This window comes from Thalassophryne amazonica, chromosome 1 (genome assembly GCF_902500255.1).
Source record: "Thalassophryne amazonica chromosome 1, fThaAma1.1, whole genome shotgun sequence".
Classification (NCBI taxonomy): domain Eukaryota; kingdom Metazoa; phylum Chordata; class Actinopteri; order Batrachoidiformes; family Batrachoididae; genus Thalassophryne; species Thalassophryne amazonica.
The window spans coordinates 30,147,500-30,165,251 of record NC_047103.1 but is presented as its reverse complement, the minus strand read 5'-3'; the positions used below and the strand labels follow the sequence as shown (position 1 = coordinate 30,165,251).

The 17,752-nt window shown below is 44.7% G+C and overlaps 1 protein-coding gene and 1 long non-coding RNA gene across 2 annotated transcripts in view; one reads left to right on the top strand and one right to left on the bottom strand.

The window, feature by feature from the left end:
• The window catches only part of LOC117507793 (cadherin-10-like), a 118,361-nt gene that overhangs the window by 46,078 nt on the left and 54,531 nt on the right, over positions 1-17,752 (top strand). Inside the window, exon 3 of the mRNA XM_034167595.1 lies at positions 11,104-11,398. Coding sequence (XP_034023486.1) covers positions 11,104-11,398 — 295 coding nt within the window. The remainder of the gene's footprint in view (positions 1-11,103; positions 11,399-17,752) is intronic.
• LOC117507802 lies at positions 8,038-8,769 on the bottom strand. Its single transcript, XR_004559843.1, has 2 exons — positions 8,722-8,769; positions 8,038-8,153 (listed from the first exon to the last, which is right to left on the bottom strand). It is a non-coding gene; the product is annotated as an uncharacterized LOC117507802 (long non-coding RNA).

Here is a 17,752-nt window from a genome sequence, read left to right as displayed (position 1 = left end):
AATGAATGTGTTGTGTGGGCCGCCAGAAGAGGAGGTACTGCTGGCCCACCACCAGAGGGCGCCCTGCCTGAAGTGCAGGCTTCAGGCACGAGAGGGCGCTGCCGCCACGGACACAGCCGGGAGTGACAGCTGTCACTCATTATTTCCTGACAGCTGTCACTCATTCTTCATCATCTCACTCCATAAAACCCAAACGTCATCTCCACCTCATCGCCGAGATATCGTACTTCTATGGAGGTAACTTTCTCTGCCTGTATTGATTGATTCCAAGAGCTATTGTGTTGCAGCTGTCTAACCAGAGGACCGGCGTGGGTCGCGACTGTTTCGTCCTACTTCCCGTCAGATAAGTGGTTACACAGACGCTGCACGAGTGTGTATTAGAGGTGGAGGTGGCATTCCCACCATTGTTGTTACGGGGTGTACACACACCCACACTTGACTGTCTTTGCTCTTCGCCAGCAGTACCAGATCCGACAGTCGGGGACGGTGATCACCTGGGAATTCGGGACTTGGCGGCTCCAGTATTCACCAGGTTCGGTGGTGGCGGAAATCGGACAGACGTCTTCTATCCTCAAGCCTGCCCACACGTCACCTTTGTGGATTGACTGTTATCAGATTCTGAGATTGTCTGTATATTCGTTGTGCACCTTCACAACATTAAATTGTTACTTTTTTGGCTCATCTATTGACCGTTCATTTGCACCCCCTGTTGTGGGTCCGTGTCACTACACTTTCACAACAGGATATCTTGGCCAGCGTCATGGATCCCGAGGGGCGTCACCCATCTGTTGGACAGCCAATGGAAGAGCAGGGTGCACAGGCGTCTGCAGGAGGCATGCTCGGTGAGTTGCAGCAAATCCTCACCGCCTTTACCGCTCGGCTGGATTTGATGTCCGAGCAAAACGTCATCCTTAATCGCAGGATGGAGGCTCTCACCGCACAGGTGGAAGCGCGTGATCAGAGCGCTGCTGCGGCTCCTCCTCCTGCCGACCCGGTGCCGGATATTAACATTCCACTGGTCGTTCAACAAACCCCCCCACCATCCCCTGAAGCATACATAAGTCCCCCAGAGCCGTACGGGGGTTGTGTGGAGACGTGCGCGGACTTTCTGATGCAGTGTTCGCTCGTCTTTGCACAACGACCCGTGATGTACGCGTCTGACGCCAGCAAGGTGGCTTATGTTATTAACTTGCTTCAGGGTAAGGCACGCGCCTGGGCTACGGCGCTCTGGGAACAGAACTCACGGTTGTTATCAGCATACACTGGGTTTGTGGGGGAGTTCAGAACAGTGTTTGATCACCCTAACAGAGGAGAGACCGCTTCAACAATGCTGCTGTCAATGCGACGGGGCACCGGTGCGCAGCCGAATATGCAGTCGACTGGTCCGGCTGGAATAACATTGCGCTCCGCGCCGCCTTCATAAACGGACTGTCATCGGTCCTGAAGGAGCATCTGGTAGCTAAGGAAGAACCGCGGGATTTAGATGGGCTTATCGATCTCGTTATACGGTTAGACAATCGGTTGGAGGAACGCCGTCTGGAGCGAGGCGAAGGACGTGGCTGGGTACGTGCCGTCCCTCTCCCTTCGGGTTCGAAAAGGGGCCGCCCTTCCCACGCTCCACAGCCGCAGCGCTCTGTGGGGCAACAGCTCCCCCTGCTGACGTTGCTAGGGAAACGCACAGGGCCGAACCGAGAACAGATGACAGAATGAGGAGGCTGGTCCACGGGGAGTGTTTTTTCTGCAGCTCAAAGGAGCACATACAGAAAAACTGCCCCAAACGGCCACAACGACAACAACCGCCCTTAGAGACTGGGCTAAGGGGGGGTCATAACATTCACGTGGGACACACACAGATTGCCACACGACTCCCAGTTACAATCCTGAGCGGGGATTTAACCCTTCAAGCCCCAGCACTGGTGGACACGGGGTCAGAAGGGAATTTGCTAGACAGCAGATGGGCAAGGGAGGTAGGGCTCCCTCTGGTGGCGCTTCCTTCGCCATTGCAGGTGCGGGCACTAGATGGCACCCTCCTCCCTTTAATCACACACAAGACACAACCAGTAACTGTGGTGGTGTCTGGAAACCATCGGGAGGAGATTGAGTTTTTTGTAACTCCTTCTACCTCCCGCGTGATTTTGGGCTTCCCATGGATGTTGAAACACAATCCCCGGATTGATTGGCCGTCTTGGGTAGTGGTTCAGTGGAGCGAAACCTGCCATCGGGTGTGTTTAGGATCCTCGGTTCCTCCCGGTTTACAGGCTAAGGAGGAGGTCAAAGTCCCTCCCAATCTGACGGCAGTGCCGGTTGAGTACCACGATCTTGCTGACGTCTTCAGCAAGGATCTGGCACTCACCCTTCCCCTGCACCGTCTGTACGATTGTGCCATTGATTTGGTTCCAGGCGTTGAGTTCCCGTCCAGCAGGCTGTACAACCTCTCACGACCTGAGCGCGAATCAATGGAGACTTACATCCGGGACTCATTAGCTGCCGGGCTGATCCGGAACTCCACCTCCCTGATGGCTGCAGGTTTCTTTTTTGTGGGCAAGAAAGATGGCGGACTCCGTCCATGCATTGATTACAGGGGGCTGAATGAGATTACGGTTCGCAACCGATACCCGTTGCCATTGTTGGATTCCGTGTTCACCCCCTTGCATGGAGCCAAAATCTTTATTAAACTGGATCTTAGAAATGCGTATCACCTGGTTCGGATCCGGAAGGGAGACGAATGGAACACGGCATTTAACACCCCGTTAGGTCACTTTGAGTACCTGGTCATGCCGTTCGGCCTCACCAACGCCCCCGCGACGTTCCAAGCCTTGGTTAACGACATCTTGCGGGACTTCCTGCACTGATTCGTCTTCGTATATCTGGACGATATTCTCATCTTTTCTCCGGATCCTGAGACCCATGTCCAGCATGTATGTCAGGTCCTGCAGCGGTTGTTAGAGAACCGACTGTTTGTGAAGGGCGAGAAGTGCGAGTTTCACCGCACATCTTTGTCCTTCCTGGGGTTTATCATCTCCTCTAACTCCGTCGCCCCTGATCCGGCCAAGGTTGCGGCGGTGAGAGATTGGCCCCAACCAACAAGCCGTAGGAAGCTGCAACAGTTCCTCGGCTTCGCTAATTTCTATAGGAGGTTCATTAAGGGCTACAGTCAGGTAGTTAGCCCCCTGACAGCCCTGACCTCTCCAAAAGTTCCCATCACCTGGTCGGATCGGTGCGAAGCCGCGTTCAAGGAGTTGAAACGACGGTTCTCTACTGCACCAGTTTTGGTGCAGCCCGACCCTAGCCGCCAGTTCGTGGTTGAAGTGGACGCCTCTGACTCAGGGATAGGAGCCGTCCTATCCCAGAGCGGAGAGACCGATAAGGTTCTTCACCCGTGTGCCTACTTTTCTCGCAGGTTGACCCCGGGTGAACGGAACTATGACGTCGGCAGTCGAGAACTCCTTGCGGTGAAAGAGGCTCTTGAGGAGTGGAGACACCTGTTGGAGGGAGCGTCTGTGCCGTTCACAGTTTTCACTGACCATCGGAACCTGGAGTATATCAGGACCGCCAAGCAGCTGAACCCCAGGCAAGCCCGCTGGTCACTGTTCTTCGGGCGTTTTGACTTCTGGATCACCTATCGCCCCGGGACCAAGAACCAGAGGTCGGATGCCTTGTCCCGGGTACACGAAGAGGAGGTCAAAACTGCACTGTCGGATCCACCGGAGCCCATCCTGCCTGAGTCCATTATTGTGGCCACCCTCACCTGGGACGTGGAGAAGATCATCCGGGAGGCCCTGGCACGAAGCCCGGACCCGGGAACTGGACCAAGAAACAAACTATACGTCCCACCAGAGGCCAGGGCTGCGGTCCTTGACTTCTGTCATGGTTCCAAGCTTGCCTGTCATCCGGGGGTGCGAAGGACTGTGGCAGTTGTCCGGCAGCGCTTCTGGTGGGCGTCTATGGAGGCCGACGTCCGGGAGTACATCCAGGCCTGCACCACCTGTGCCAGGGGCAAGGCTGACCACAGGAAGTCCCAAGGTCTGCTTCAACCGCTTCCTGTGCCTCATCGCCCCTGGTCCCACATCAGCCTGGATTTTGTCACGGGTCTCCCACCGTCCCAGGGCAACACCACCATCCTCACGATAGTGGACCAATTCTCCAAGGCGGCCCACTTCGTGGCCCTCCCGAAGCTCCCTATGGCCCAGGAGACAGCGGACCTCCTGGTCCACCAGGTCGTCCGTCTGCATGGGATCCCCACTGACGTAGTCTCGGATCGTGGTCCCCAGTTTTCCTCTCACGTCTGGAGGAGTTTCTGCAGGGAACTGGGGGCCACCGTGAGCCTCTCGTCCGGGTACCATCCACAGACGAACGGACAGGCAGAGCGGGCCAACCAAGAGCTGGAACAGACCCTCCACTGTGTGACATCCGCGCACCCGACGGCCTGGAGCAACCACCTGGCCTGGATCGAGTATGCCCTCGGTCCGGGCCCACCTTCGGAGGTGCCGTCGGGTGTGGTGCACCGCCCGTTCTGCCTTGTTGAAGGCCCGGACGAGGGCCAAGACCCATGCAGACCGCCGGCGGTCCCCGGCCCCTGCATACCAGCCCGGGCAGGAGGTGTGGTTGTCAACGAAGGACATCCCACTTCAGGTACAGTCACCGAAACTGATGGACAGGTTCATCGGACCATTTCGCATCCTCAAGGTCCTTAGCCCTGCCGCAGTAAAGCTCCAGCTCCCAGCTTCACTGCGGATCCACCCGGTGTTCCACATCTCCAAAATCAAACCGTACCACACCTCACCCCTCTGTGCTCCCGGTCCGGCACCGCCTCCTGCCCGGATCATTGACGGGGAGCCGGCTTGAACAGTGCGCCGGCTCCTGGACGTCCGTCGAATGGGCCGGGGGTTCCAATATCTGGTGGACTGGGAGGGGTATGGACCCGAAGAACGCTCCTGGGTGAAGAGGAGCTTCATCCTGGATCTGGCCCTCCTGGCCAATTTCTACCGTCGACACCCCGACAAGCCTGGTCGGGCGCCAGGAGGTGCCCATTGAGGGGGGGGTCCTGTTGTGCGGGCCCACCACCAGAGGGCGCCCTGCCTGAAGTGCGGGCTTCAGGCACGAGAGGGCGCTGCCGCCACAGACACAGCCGGGAGTGACAGCTGTCACTCATTATTTCCTGACAGCTGTCACTCATTCTTCATCATCTCACTCCATAAAACCCAGACGTCATCTCCACCTCATCGCCGAGATATCGTACTTCTATGGAGGTAACTTTCTCTGCCTGTATTGATTGATTCCAAGAGCTATTGTGTTGCAGCTGTCTAACCAGAGGACCGGCGTGGGTCGCGACTGTTTCGTCCTACTTCCCATCAGATAAGTGGTTACACAGACGCTGCACGAGTGTGTATTAGAGGTGGAGGTGGCATTCCCACCGTTGTTGTTACGGGGTGTACACACACCCACACTTGACTGTCTTTGCTCTTCGCCAGCAGTACCAGATCCGACAGTCGGGGACGGTGATCACCTGGGAATTCGGGACTTGGCGGCTCCAGTATTCACCAGGTTCGGTGGCGGCGGAAATCGTGTGGTTCCGGCTCTTCTCAGGACAGACGTCTTCTATCCTCGAGCCTGCCCACACGTCACCTTTGTGGATTGACTGTTATCAGATTCTGAGATTGTCTGTATATTCGTTGTGCACCTTCACAACATTAAATTGTTACTTTTTTGGCTCATCTATTGACCGTTCATTTGCGCCCCCTGTTGTGGGTCTGTGTCACTACACTTTCACAACAGAATGCTCTGCTCAGCAGTTAAAGGGATGAGAATCAGACAGCAAAGAATGAAGGCACAAAGGCCAAGATCAAAGGAATTCACCTCACATATCAAAGACCAAATCCATCCATTGGTCTTGATGTGCACTAACAGTTCATTGTTTTTCCTGAACAAAGGCCAACTTCTGCAGTAAATTTAATTAAAATCTGATCATCTTTTTTGAGAAATCAAAGGTCGAAGATCAAATGGATGCTCTATCCCTTGATACAGACAAGTGCCAAAACTTAATCTGCTCTTCCTTTACTTCCTTTACTTACTTTTACTTTTCTTGAACAAAAATGAAATCATCCATGTATTTTGGTATGGCTCACTTACTTACTTACTCAGTGAATTCACTCACTAAGAGACAAATTATAATGAAAACCTAATGTCCTTGGTGACAATGATTTTTTTTTAATTTTTTTTTTAGACAAGCTATTCAGAGTTAATCCTTAATTAACCCACATTAGCCTCAAGACTTGAATTCCACAACCTAAATGAGTGTCAAATTGAAAATATGTGGAAAAACAAGAAGAAAATTTTATTTAAAGAATTTGTTGAAGTACATAAGGAAAAAAAAAAGAAGAAAAACGCACCATTTAATTTTATATGTCAAAAATGAGTATGGACACACAGACAAACATCTTGCTGTCAATTAATTAAATGCATGGTATAATTTATACATGATTCTTTATGAATTGTTTAACAATGAAATACACTGCAATTATGTTGCTAATATTTCCTGCACTGGTAAATCCATATGGCTAGGACAGAAAAACAAAACAAAACAATGTAGATCATTGGGACATAGAATGAGCTAGTCCATCCCATTCACATTTGTTGTAGACAATAACTCCAAATAAATATAAATACTGTGATCCTGTAATTCACCAAATTAAAAAAACGACACAAGAAGGATAATCCAGTTAATTTGTGGTTAACTTTGATCACTCCTGTTTGTCCGTATAACATCCCATAGATGTGCCTGCTCCCTGTACTAGCATCTTCTAATGAAAGGAGTTCAGATAACTATGTGTGTGCGTGGGGGGGAGTGCAGTCTGTGGCCAAAAGGAGAAAGTAACACCAGGATTAAAGAATAAATTGAATATGTGGCTGGGGATGCTGAAACCTCTTTGAAACCTCTCAAAAAGCCTTATTTGAATATTGATCTGGAATCCACATGAAAATGAAGACGTCACAACAGAATGTGAAAAGCACAACAGAACAGGAAAGTACAAATCAAAAAATAGATAAGATTAGATAGAATGTGTGCCTGGAGATGGTGCCAAAATTCTTTGCCTGTATTGCAAAATAATGGTGGCTAACTTGAAACAGTGCTTTGAAACATTTTGATTCCACCAAAACAGCCAAGTTTAACTAAAATATTGTTCTGGATTGTGCTGTGCTGCCACGTGGTGAACACTGGCACCTGCTGGGCAGTTCACGGGTATAAATTATAGCCATATAAAATTCTGATTTATATTTTAATGCTACAACCAATGGAGGCACTGCATGTCTACTAGCATGTACAACATTTCCTATTAACTTATTAAATCGCTTGATATTTGTTGTGTGTTTCTCAAAATATCAATCACATGCAAAAACAGCACCATAAAAATATTAAATCGTAAAAGTGATTTTCATAACTTCGGTACTGCATTTTGACAGTAGGTGGGTATTCGGCTCACTCTGCTGCACTTTCAATTTTTTGCCCTGCAATCTTTGCACTTTTTTGTTTTAAATCTGTTTTAATTTTATTTTTCATATTTACTGCTTTTTGACAACCTCCAAAATGACCAAGTCTAAAAGTAAGTTAGAACGAGACAGAAAAAGTTTTGTCGCTTGCTGCACCTGTAACTTTGGCGGAGATTAGTCTTCTGCTGGAGGACCACAGAGCTGTGGTGTCTGTTGACTTTAAGACTTTTGAAAGTTTGTTGTCCAAGCTGGACTGTGTCCAATCTGGAGTGCAAAACCCCAACCAGTTATCCTGCACCTTCATCTTCATCAAATGAAAGATCTGTTGATTTTTGAGGTATGTAAGATTAGATTAGATCAGGTTGGCTGTAAGAGGGGTAACCAGAACTACAATGCACATAAGATTGGGTTCTATGAACAGAGCGCGGAGTTCAAAAGCGCTATGCTGGAAATCTACAAGCAAATGCGTATTACTTTGCCAACGGGGAGAAAGTGGCTGCAATTTACATCGGACACCAACAGGTTTGTGTAGGACCTGAGCAAAGATTGATTTCAATAACCGCTATCTGCACTGTTACAGGGAAAGTGGACTGATTGTGGCCATTGCTGCTTCTGCCTATTTATTGGTCAGAGTGAGATGAGACACTTTGTTTTGTGTTCAGTTGCTTCTTATAATTAATACAATTTTTTAAAATCATGAGCTCGGAGTCGAGCTGCTGCTCCTCCACATCGAAAGGAGTCAGTTGAGGTGGCTCGGGCATCTTTTCCGGATGCCCCCTGGACGCCTCGCTGGAGAGGTGTTCTGGGCACGTCCCGTTGGGAGGAGGCCCCGGGGAAGACCCAGGACACACTGGAGGGACTACATCTCTCGCCTGGCTTGGGAACGCCTTGGGGTTCCCCCGGAGGAGCTGGGGGAGGTGTGTGTGGATCGGGAGGTCTGGGCGGCTTTGCTTGAGCTGCTGCCTCCGCGACCCGACTCCGGATAAATGGAGTAACCACCACCACCCTGTAATATCGTTCAGTGTTGACTTTGTCAATCGTGCACAATAAATCTGCCTCTGTTGAAAATGCTCCTGTGATCATTGAAGTAGGGAGGGGGTGGGGGGACTTTGTCTGTACATGAATAGTCCTAACGGACTCCCATTTTTACTGAGCTGTCCTGCATAATGCTGTTCTGTTTTATGTCACCTGCTTGGATGATGCTGCCCTCTTGTAGGAACTCAGTGTCACTACAATTACTGTAGGCTTGTTCGAAAGGTTAATATAAATTTTGGTACATTTAAAACCACTGTCTGTTTAGGCTGTATTACTATTATTAATATTATAATATTTTTTTCTTAATTTCCAGTGTTTACATCCATGTGTCACTGGATTAATAGTCTTAATAAGCTACATTTCAGTGATTTAGAATAATTTTTTTGTTGTTGTTTATTTTCAGATCTTTCTCATCTGAGCTTAACTTTTTTTTATTTTTTTTATTTTTTTGGGTTCAGTTTTTATAAAGCCAGGAGCTGCGGGAGGTGTGTGTGGATCGGTAGGTCTGGGCGGCTTTGCTTGAGCTGCTGCCCCCGTGACCCGACTCCGGATAAAGCGGAGGAAAATGGATGGATGGATAGTTTGGTTGGAGCCTGCATTAGGAAGTCAGATGTTTGGTTTAAGTTGCAGTCTTCAAGATTTGCAGAAGGGGACGAAGAGGGCTGGAGTTTTCTGGCCCATATGTGTGTTTGATAGAATTTTTTTTATGTCATTTTTTTCTTATACTATTTATTTTCGCTTGGTTCATGGAATGTGAAAGGCTTGAATGGTCCTGTAAAGACGTCTAGAGTTTTCATCCATTTGAAAAATCTTAAAATAGATGTGAATTTTCACCAGACAACTCATTTATGTATTAAAGATCATAACAGGGGGCGGCACAGTGGCTTAGTGCTTAGCACTGTTGCTTCACAGCAAGAAGGTCATGGGATTGATTCCCACCCGTGGCCTTTCTGTGTGGAGTTTGCATGTTCTCCCCGTGTTTGCATGTGTTCCCTCTAGGTGCTCTGGCTTCCTCCCACATTCAAAAACATACAGGTTAGGTGGATTGGAACTTTAAATTGTACAGTACATTTAAAGTGTGTGTTCAGGTATGTATGTGTTTGTTTGTTTGTTTGTTTGTTTTTCTGTATGTGGCTCTGCAACAGACTGGCATCCTGTCGGGAGTTTACCCCACCACATGCCCGATAACTACTGAGATAGGCTCCAGGCCCCTGTTGCCCTTAATTTGAGTAAGCTGTTGAAAATGTGACATCATAACAGACTTAAAAAGCTCTGGCTAGGCCATATCTATCCATGAAATTTTGACTCCAGAGAAAAAGGGGTTGCAATTTTAATTAAGAAGAAAATACATTCTTCACTCACATTCTAAAATGATCACACACACAAATGGAAGATAATTAATTATTGTAGAGACTATCATATACAATCCTGTTGTTCTGTTGAATGTCTTTGCTCTAAATTTTGATTATGTCCAGTTTGCGTGTAACCTTCTGAGGATGCTCCCCGATTTAAATACACACCTACGAATTTTTGATGGTGATCAAAACTACGTTATTGATCCTGTATTTTATAGAATGCCTCCAACATAACCCCCCACCCACCCACCCCTGCCACTATGTCCAAATCATTGTAGACATCAAAACCCAAAATGGATACATTGATCGTTGGAGATTTCATAATCCACACCCCAGAGAAATGTTCTTTTTTTCAGTTCAGGGAAGGCAGTTGATGGAATTTGAACATCATCTTGTGCAAGCCTTTCTGTAATTCAATTTAAGATGGTACACAGGCTGCATTCGTCAAAGTGCAAATTCTACAAAATTTATCCCAGTGTTTTTGATGTGTGTGACAGATGTAACTCCTCTCCCTCTGATTTGTCTTTTTTTTTTTTTTTTTTTTTTTTTTTGCGCCAAACGTTAGCGATATTAGATTTTATATTTTGATGTTATCTCTCACATTCTTGGCATCAGGCTGGAGCCTTGTCTGCTGATTGCTGTTTTTGATATTCCTGGAGTCCACACTGTGTCCCTTACTAACTCGGCGATGGACATATTTGTCTTTACCTCATTGCTAGCACATTTCTGAATATTATTATCCTGGAGAATTCCACATCCCCCATTCATTTATTTATGGTTGAAAGATGTAATGTTTTTCTTAAAAAAATCAAGCTTAGTCTTTGAGGGAGGGCTAAGGGGTTTCTAAAAGTGTGGCAACCATGCATTTCCTATCGTAGATCACTGAAAAAAAAATATTGAACCTGTTTGAAATTATTGTCAGGAGAAGGTGTATTTTTTAATCATTGTTATTTATTGGTTATTTCTATTGTTATTATTTTGCACCTTCATTATGTTTGTACTTTGTAAGTGATGTGCTTGTGTTTTGTTTTGTCCTTTGATGAAAACAAAAAGATAAATAAATGTTTTTAAAAAGTGTTTTGTTTTGTTTTTTTTTTCATTTGGTTGTCCCCACAGACAGACACATACATATTACTTTGGAAAAGAAAAAAGAAAAAATCTGGCATATTTTTAAATAAACTGCAAATTTTTATTGAAATTTAGTTCTGATCTGTGTCGATTTCAGCTGCACTCTAATGCGGACAAAGGTGATGGCAACGTCAAATACATCTTGACTGGAGATGGGGCAGGCACACTGTTCCTGATTGACGAGAAGTCTGGGGACATACACGCGACCAAGAGGCTGGACAGGGAAGAGAAAGCCATGTACATTCTCCATGCCAAGGTTGTGGACCGAAACACAAATGCAGAGCTGGAGCCTGACACTGAATTTAACATAAAAATCCACGACATCAATGACAATGCACCAAAGTTTGCAAAAGAAATCTACTTTGCCAGTGTTCCTGAAATGTCTGAAGTTGGTGAGTAACTTTTTCATATATTTGAAAATAATTATTGTTTACCTATATACAGTTGTACTCAAAGGTTTACATACCCTGGCAGATTTTATTTTATTTTATTTTTTTATTTTTTTTTGGGGGGGGGGGCATTTTTCAGAGAATATGAATGAAAAAAAAATCAGTCATGGTTTGTGGTTGGGTAAAGCCAACATAAAACTGTTTCTACTCTTTAAACCATAATGACAACAGACACTACGCAAATGACCCTGATCAAAAGTTTACATACTGCAGTTCTTAATACAAAGTATTGCCCCCTTTAACATGAATTACAGCTTGGAGTCTTTTGTGGTAACTGTGAATGAGGCTCTTTATTTACTCTGATGGCAAAGCTGTCCGTTCGTCTTGGCAACTTGCCTCCAGTTCCTGTAAATTCTTGGGCTGTCCTGCATGAACTATATGTTTGAGATCTCCCCAGAGTGGCTAAATGATACTGAGGTCAGGAGACTGAGATGGCCACTCCAGAACCTTCATGTCTTTCACAGTGATGTTAATATATGGCTTGTTCAGCCCAGTCTCACTTTTTTTTTTTGGCCCTCCCATCATGAACTGATTAAAATTTTTGTGACGGGTTTTTTAACTCACCATTACTAACCCTACTCCTACCCCGACCTAATTAAACCTTACCTACTGGCCCAGGCTTTGCGTTCTCAAGGTGCAAGACGACTTTGTGTCCCTAGGGTGAATAAGAAGTCTGCAGGTCATAGAGCTTTCTCGTATTATGCCCCTGTTTTGTGGATTGATCTCGCTCTGGGGGTTAGTAAGGTTAGACCTTACTTGTGTGAAGCGCCTTGAGGCAACTCTGTTGTGATTTGGCGCTATATAAATGAAGATAAATAAAAATAAACAAAATAATAAAATATACATAACACCCACTGTGATTGAAAATGCAGGTCATCACTTTGCCTCTGTTGCTTGTAGGTAATGTGGCAGTAGGGTAACACTAAACACAGGAAAACATTGTATAACATAGCTCTACACAAGTCATATTTGGCTTATGATATGTTGACTACATATGTCACATTTTTCAGGGGTGTTCCCCCACGGCACATCATAGTACATGTTCAGTAATTAAATACATAAAACCATATACTGTACATATACTGAACAAACCCCACATGACGTCACCCATAGGTTTTGTACAAAGACCCGGAAGAGGTGATATGAAACTCATATCTATGCTGTTTCATGTTGGTAGCACTTTCTCTGCCTACACACATATATATATATATATATATATATATATATATATATATATATATATATATATATATATATATATATATATATATATATATATATATATATATATATATATACTAAGATGTATAGTGTGGGTGACTCAGTCTGCGACAAAAGATGCCTGAGACCACTGAAGCTTACAACTTCCATAAATCACTTTTTGAAGTAAAGCACTGCCAGTCAATAAATATTTGACAATCCATGACTTGTCCTCATAAAAAATGGGCAAAAACATATTTGCACTAGCGTTGGACGATATCTCCTTACTTGGCATATTACAGTGTTTCCCGAGGCACATGAGGAAGAACACTTCTTGATATCTTGGAGTAATGTTTTACATGCATGACATGAAAATTGGATGTTGACACACATGCTGTCTTTCAGCCAGCAAGGGCTGCTTTGTGCTGAGCACTGTAGTACCACTCATCCAGATAGTGAAGCAGATAACAGAATATTTACAGAGGAATCTTTCAAATGGTGGAACAAGCACCAAATATGGCACAAACACTCATTCGACATGACTTTTTCAAAAGCACCTTAGTCACCCAAATTTTCAATAGGCAGCCAGGTAGGGATCAGTTGAAAGATTACACAGGGGTCAAAATTTAAAAATGTTCCAATTATATTGAAAACTATACCACATTATCTGTCTGATGACAAAGATTCCAAGAAATGTATAGTTTGGACTATCTATCACTGTACGTTATGGAGTCATGGGCTAAAAAAAGCAAGAATGGTGACAGTTTGTACAGTGGTCAAAAATTAAAGTTGCTCCAATTTCGGTAAAAAAAAAAGTGGTGCAGATTGGAGTGCATGGGTATGCAATTGGCCTGTATGTAGAGTAAGCTCTACTCATTCAATGACTTCCTGGACTACATCATCAGAAGTGTATACGTATGTGTATGGCAAAAGTGTCTCTGGGATCCTTAGTCTTTGAGATCAGGAAATGACAATGAAGACCCCATTGAGTCATGAGGTCATTAAACAAAGGTGTTTGGTAAGACTTTTGCAAGAGAAAAAAGCTCCAAGTTTTAAGGATACTGGTACTTCCTCTCTCAGTGTATGGTTATGACACTTGGATGCAAACCAGTAATCTTAATTGATGAATAGATGTTTTTTAGAAAAAAGTCTGTGTGGTGGACGCTTGGCTACTGTTGAAATAACTTTGCGTCAAAAGAGCAGTCACTTAAGACTCTTTTTCTTTATGTTGTTCTGGCACTACTTAGGTAAAGGTTAAGATTTTCTTGGTAACCTCATAAATTTCAGAAATTAAATGATAAAAGATTGGAAAGCTGTTTAAGCATAATCCAGTAGTAAATAAAAGTTTTACATTTTATAGGGCCATAAATGTAAATGGAATTACAGCAAAACTGGTTGTTCAAAATATCTGAATAAATTACATCTGGTTTTGTATAAGTCATCCAGGAGGATTGTGAACCATATTACAATAGTTTACAGTAAAATGTTACATCTATAAAGTCACAAAAATACTTACCATCACCTCCAATGAAGTCATGGCCATGTCGAGGTCATCCTGCCTCCCATTGCTTGTCGGTTGAATCGGTCATCCATCCGGTCGAACCATTTCTAGCCCTTATGGTCTGACCCACCCTGTTGTGGTCCTTGATGGTCCTGTAATCACTTTTTCACCTTTTTTCCTGCATAACTGGAATGCCCGGTGATATGCATGAGCATCCAGAATCTGGGAGATCTCCTGAAATATTTTGTCATTTCTGGTTGCTCCGTCCAGCTCCCCCTGGATTCTCTCCTCCACAACAAAACACAGAAATGTCTGCAACTCATCGACGTTACCATGGTATGGTTTTGCGTGAGTAAAAAAAAAAAAAAAAATGTGTAAAAAGAAAGAAAAGCATGGTAATTTTTTAATTAATTAATTAATTTCATTTATATAGCACCAAATCACAACAAATTTGCCTCAAGGTGCTTCACACAAGTAAGGTCTTACCTTACCAACCCCATGATAGCTGTAATGCTGTTGCAATTTTTAAAAAATGCGAGTTTGATTCTCGTGTCAGACGTCATGCTCATGACTCGTCCAGTGACGACATTTTCTGACTAATCACTGACCAGCAGTCTGTTGACATCACATTTTAGTAGCGGCTCAGCTCACTTGGAACCATGCCTGAGCAGATGCCAAAAAATACATCAGATATCAGGTACTATCCCACATGGAAAAGCAAAAAAGCGAAGTTGAGTCGAGCTGAGTAGTGCTAAAACTGTGTAATGGAATAGAGATTCACATGAGAAGTACCACTTGCATTGTGGAGCTTCAGCTTTGACATTTTGGCCACATGGCACAATCCTGTGTGCAAGATCTGGCACATTGGCACTTGAGTGTTGAGGACCCCAGTGGCTGGAGATGGCCAAGTGGATGCACACATTTCTACTTGCAGCAGATACTTTACTTTTGACATTTAGGGGTGGACCAGTTGTCTGCCTGGGTGGTTGCCATTCAAGACTCAGTTAGGGCCTATTTTCAGATAAGTAGACTACCCAAGGCATTTTCTGTTAAAAGCAGACAACAGGCTGATTCTTATGTATTTTGACCTGCAGAATTTAAATATTGCTGTTAGCATGCTGTATCCTTCACTGCCTAATTTGCATAAAACAAAATGACTGCCCGGTTTTACACATTTTCCCAAAGTTTGGTTGTTTTTGCTCAAGAAAAGCAATGCAAACTCTTATCTTTATGTTATTTGATTTGCTGAGTTCATAGTTTCTTATTTGTAAGCTGTATCTGTTCTCTTTCATCCTTAATATGCATGAAACAACATGACAGCCTGCTGTTTTCATACTTTGTAGAAGCTTGTTCCACAAAAGAAAGTGATAACAAAACCAATTTTTCCCCATGCTTCTACTGCACAGTCAAGCCTACAAATGCATGTATTTGTCAATCTTACTTATACTGGCCTGTTGAAAAATGTCATTATGTCATAAAGTATCATTATATTCATTCCTTGATGGCATGTGAATGACTCTTGTGCATTTTTTTTATCACAAATGCTGAGCAATATGATAATACTATGTGAAAACCTATATAATTGGTTCAGTATAGCACAAATAATGTATATAGCTTCAACACCAGAGGGCTATTGCTTTCGACACCAGAGGGCAGGCCTCACTGGCCAGTGGCCAGGTACATGGTGCCACAGTGACTCAACAGCAGCAGCCACAGCATACACATGGTCAATCAAACTGCATTGTTCCCTGATATATTTGTGGAGACTCTGAGATAATTTGTTCATCACTTCAATTGTGGAGTGACTTCCTCTTGGTAGCACTTTCTCTTGTTTTGATCAGTGGTGATCAGAACATTTCGACTGTTCTCAGTACTTATTTGCGTAACAAACTCTGTTGTCTTGAATTGAAAAATGGAGGCCTTAGGCAGCATGAGGTGAGATTCTTCAGTGGATAATGATGTCTGCATCATTTGTCAGGAATGAATTCAAGAAAATCTTGTTCAGAGCAGTGACAAAGGAAGGGCTATATTGCAGGATAGTGCAAGAGTCGAATACAAGCTCAACTAGGACTGCAAGCAGTCATATACGGGCCCTCATTCCGCGCGACTGCCTACCCAGGCCAGTGTGTTCTCTTGTGACCAGATGTGGGCATGTGCGTACAGGGGCAACCACTCATCCCACAGTTCAAATTTCAAGCAAATCACACAATGCATGAAGGAGTTATGACATGTTGATGGTTCATCCACTAGGGGACGCTCAGTGTACAAACAGAGGGGCCAGGTGTGTTGAGGGGCCACCCGTCATCATACATGTGAAGTTTCAAGTCAATCAGGCAAAGCATGAAGGAGTTATCATGACTTGATTTTCCATGTCGAAGGGTCAAAATGGCGGCACCATAGCGGCCACACCCTTCAACATAGAGAAAAGCTTTCGATAACTTTTGGTCGGAATCATCTCTGGATGCTGTTAAATAAATTTGAAGTGCACTGGACAAAATCCCTAGGAAGAGTTTGTTCAAATACAACGTGTGGAAATCATGGTAAAATGACAAGAAAATTCAAAATGGTGACTTCCTGTTTAGAGTAGACCCATGGTGCAAGAGACTTTTTTGTACATCTATGCAAGTCACACATGTGTACCAATTTTCATGTCCCTACTCCAAAAAAACCCTACGTGGAGGGGTTTTTGAAAGTTTCAAGGGGGCGCTATTGAGGCATTTTGCCCCGCCCATGGGCGACGCCCCGATAAATTGTAAGAGGTTGTCATACTCGACCTGTGTATCAATTTTCATGATGATGTGACAAAATTAAAGCCGTCAAAAGGAAGAACGTAATTTCATGGCGAATGGGCAATATTCGGCATGCCGCCACATGGACGCCGTTACTCGTAACTTCACGGCGTTCATCGCCTACGTTCACCAACTTGTTCTGCATGTTTTAGAAGTGGAATGAAGTTGATTGGGTTAAGTATGTGACATCAGGACCTCTTAAAGTAAAAATAGGACATTTCCCACCACCACGCTGGGGTGCTATGGCGGAGGTGGGAACGTAAGATATGTAGACGTTCAGGGCGGAGCTCTCATCGTGTCCAGCATGTTTGAACGATCTACGATGAAGTATGTGGGCGTGACAGCCGTTCGAAGTGACATGGCGTGGTCCGAAAAGATCGCCAAAATTTGATGACCCCTAGCAGCCACGCCTTTGACTTATTTAGAATCTTTTGATAACTTTTGATCAACATTGTGTTGTGATGATGTTGACCATTTAAAGATGATCGGATGAAATCCCTAGGACGAGTTCGTTCAAATGTAAGTAGTGGAAATGGTCAAAAATGGCAAAAATTTGCTCAAAATCGAAACTTAAAATCAAAATGGCTGACTTCCTGTCGATATTTCACCATGACAGTAAGAGACTTTTTCGTGCGTCCTGGCATGGTAAATATGTGTACCAAATTTCGTGAGGCTACGACGAAAAAAGCCCAGTACGGAGGGGTTTTTGAAAATTTCTAGGGGGCACTATTTCACGATTTTGCTGCGACCTTGTGCGCAACCCCCAAAATATCAAATTTCGGATGTGGAAATCATTTCAAAATGAGA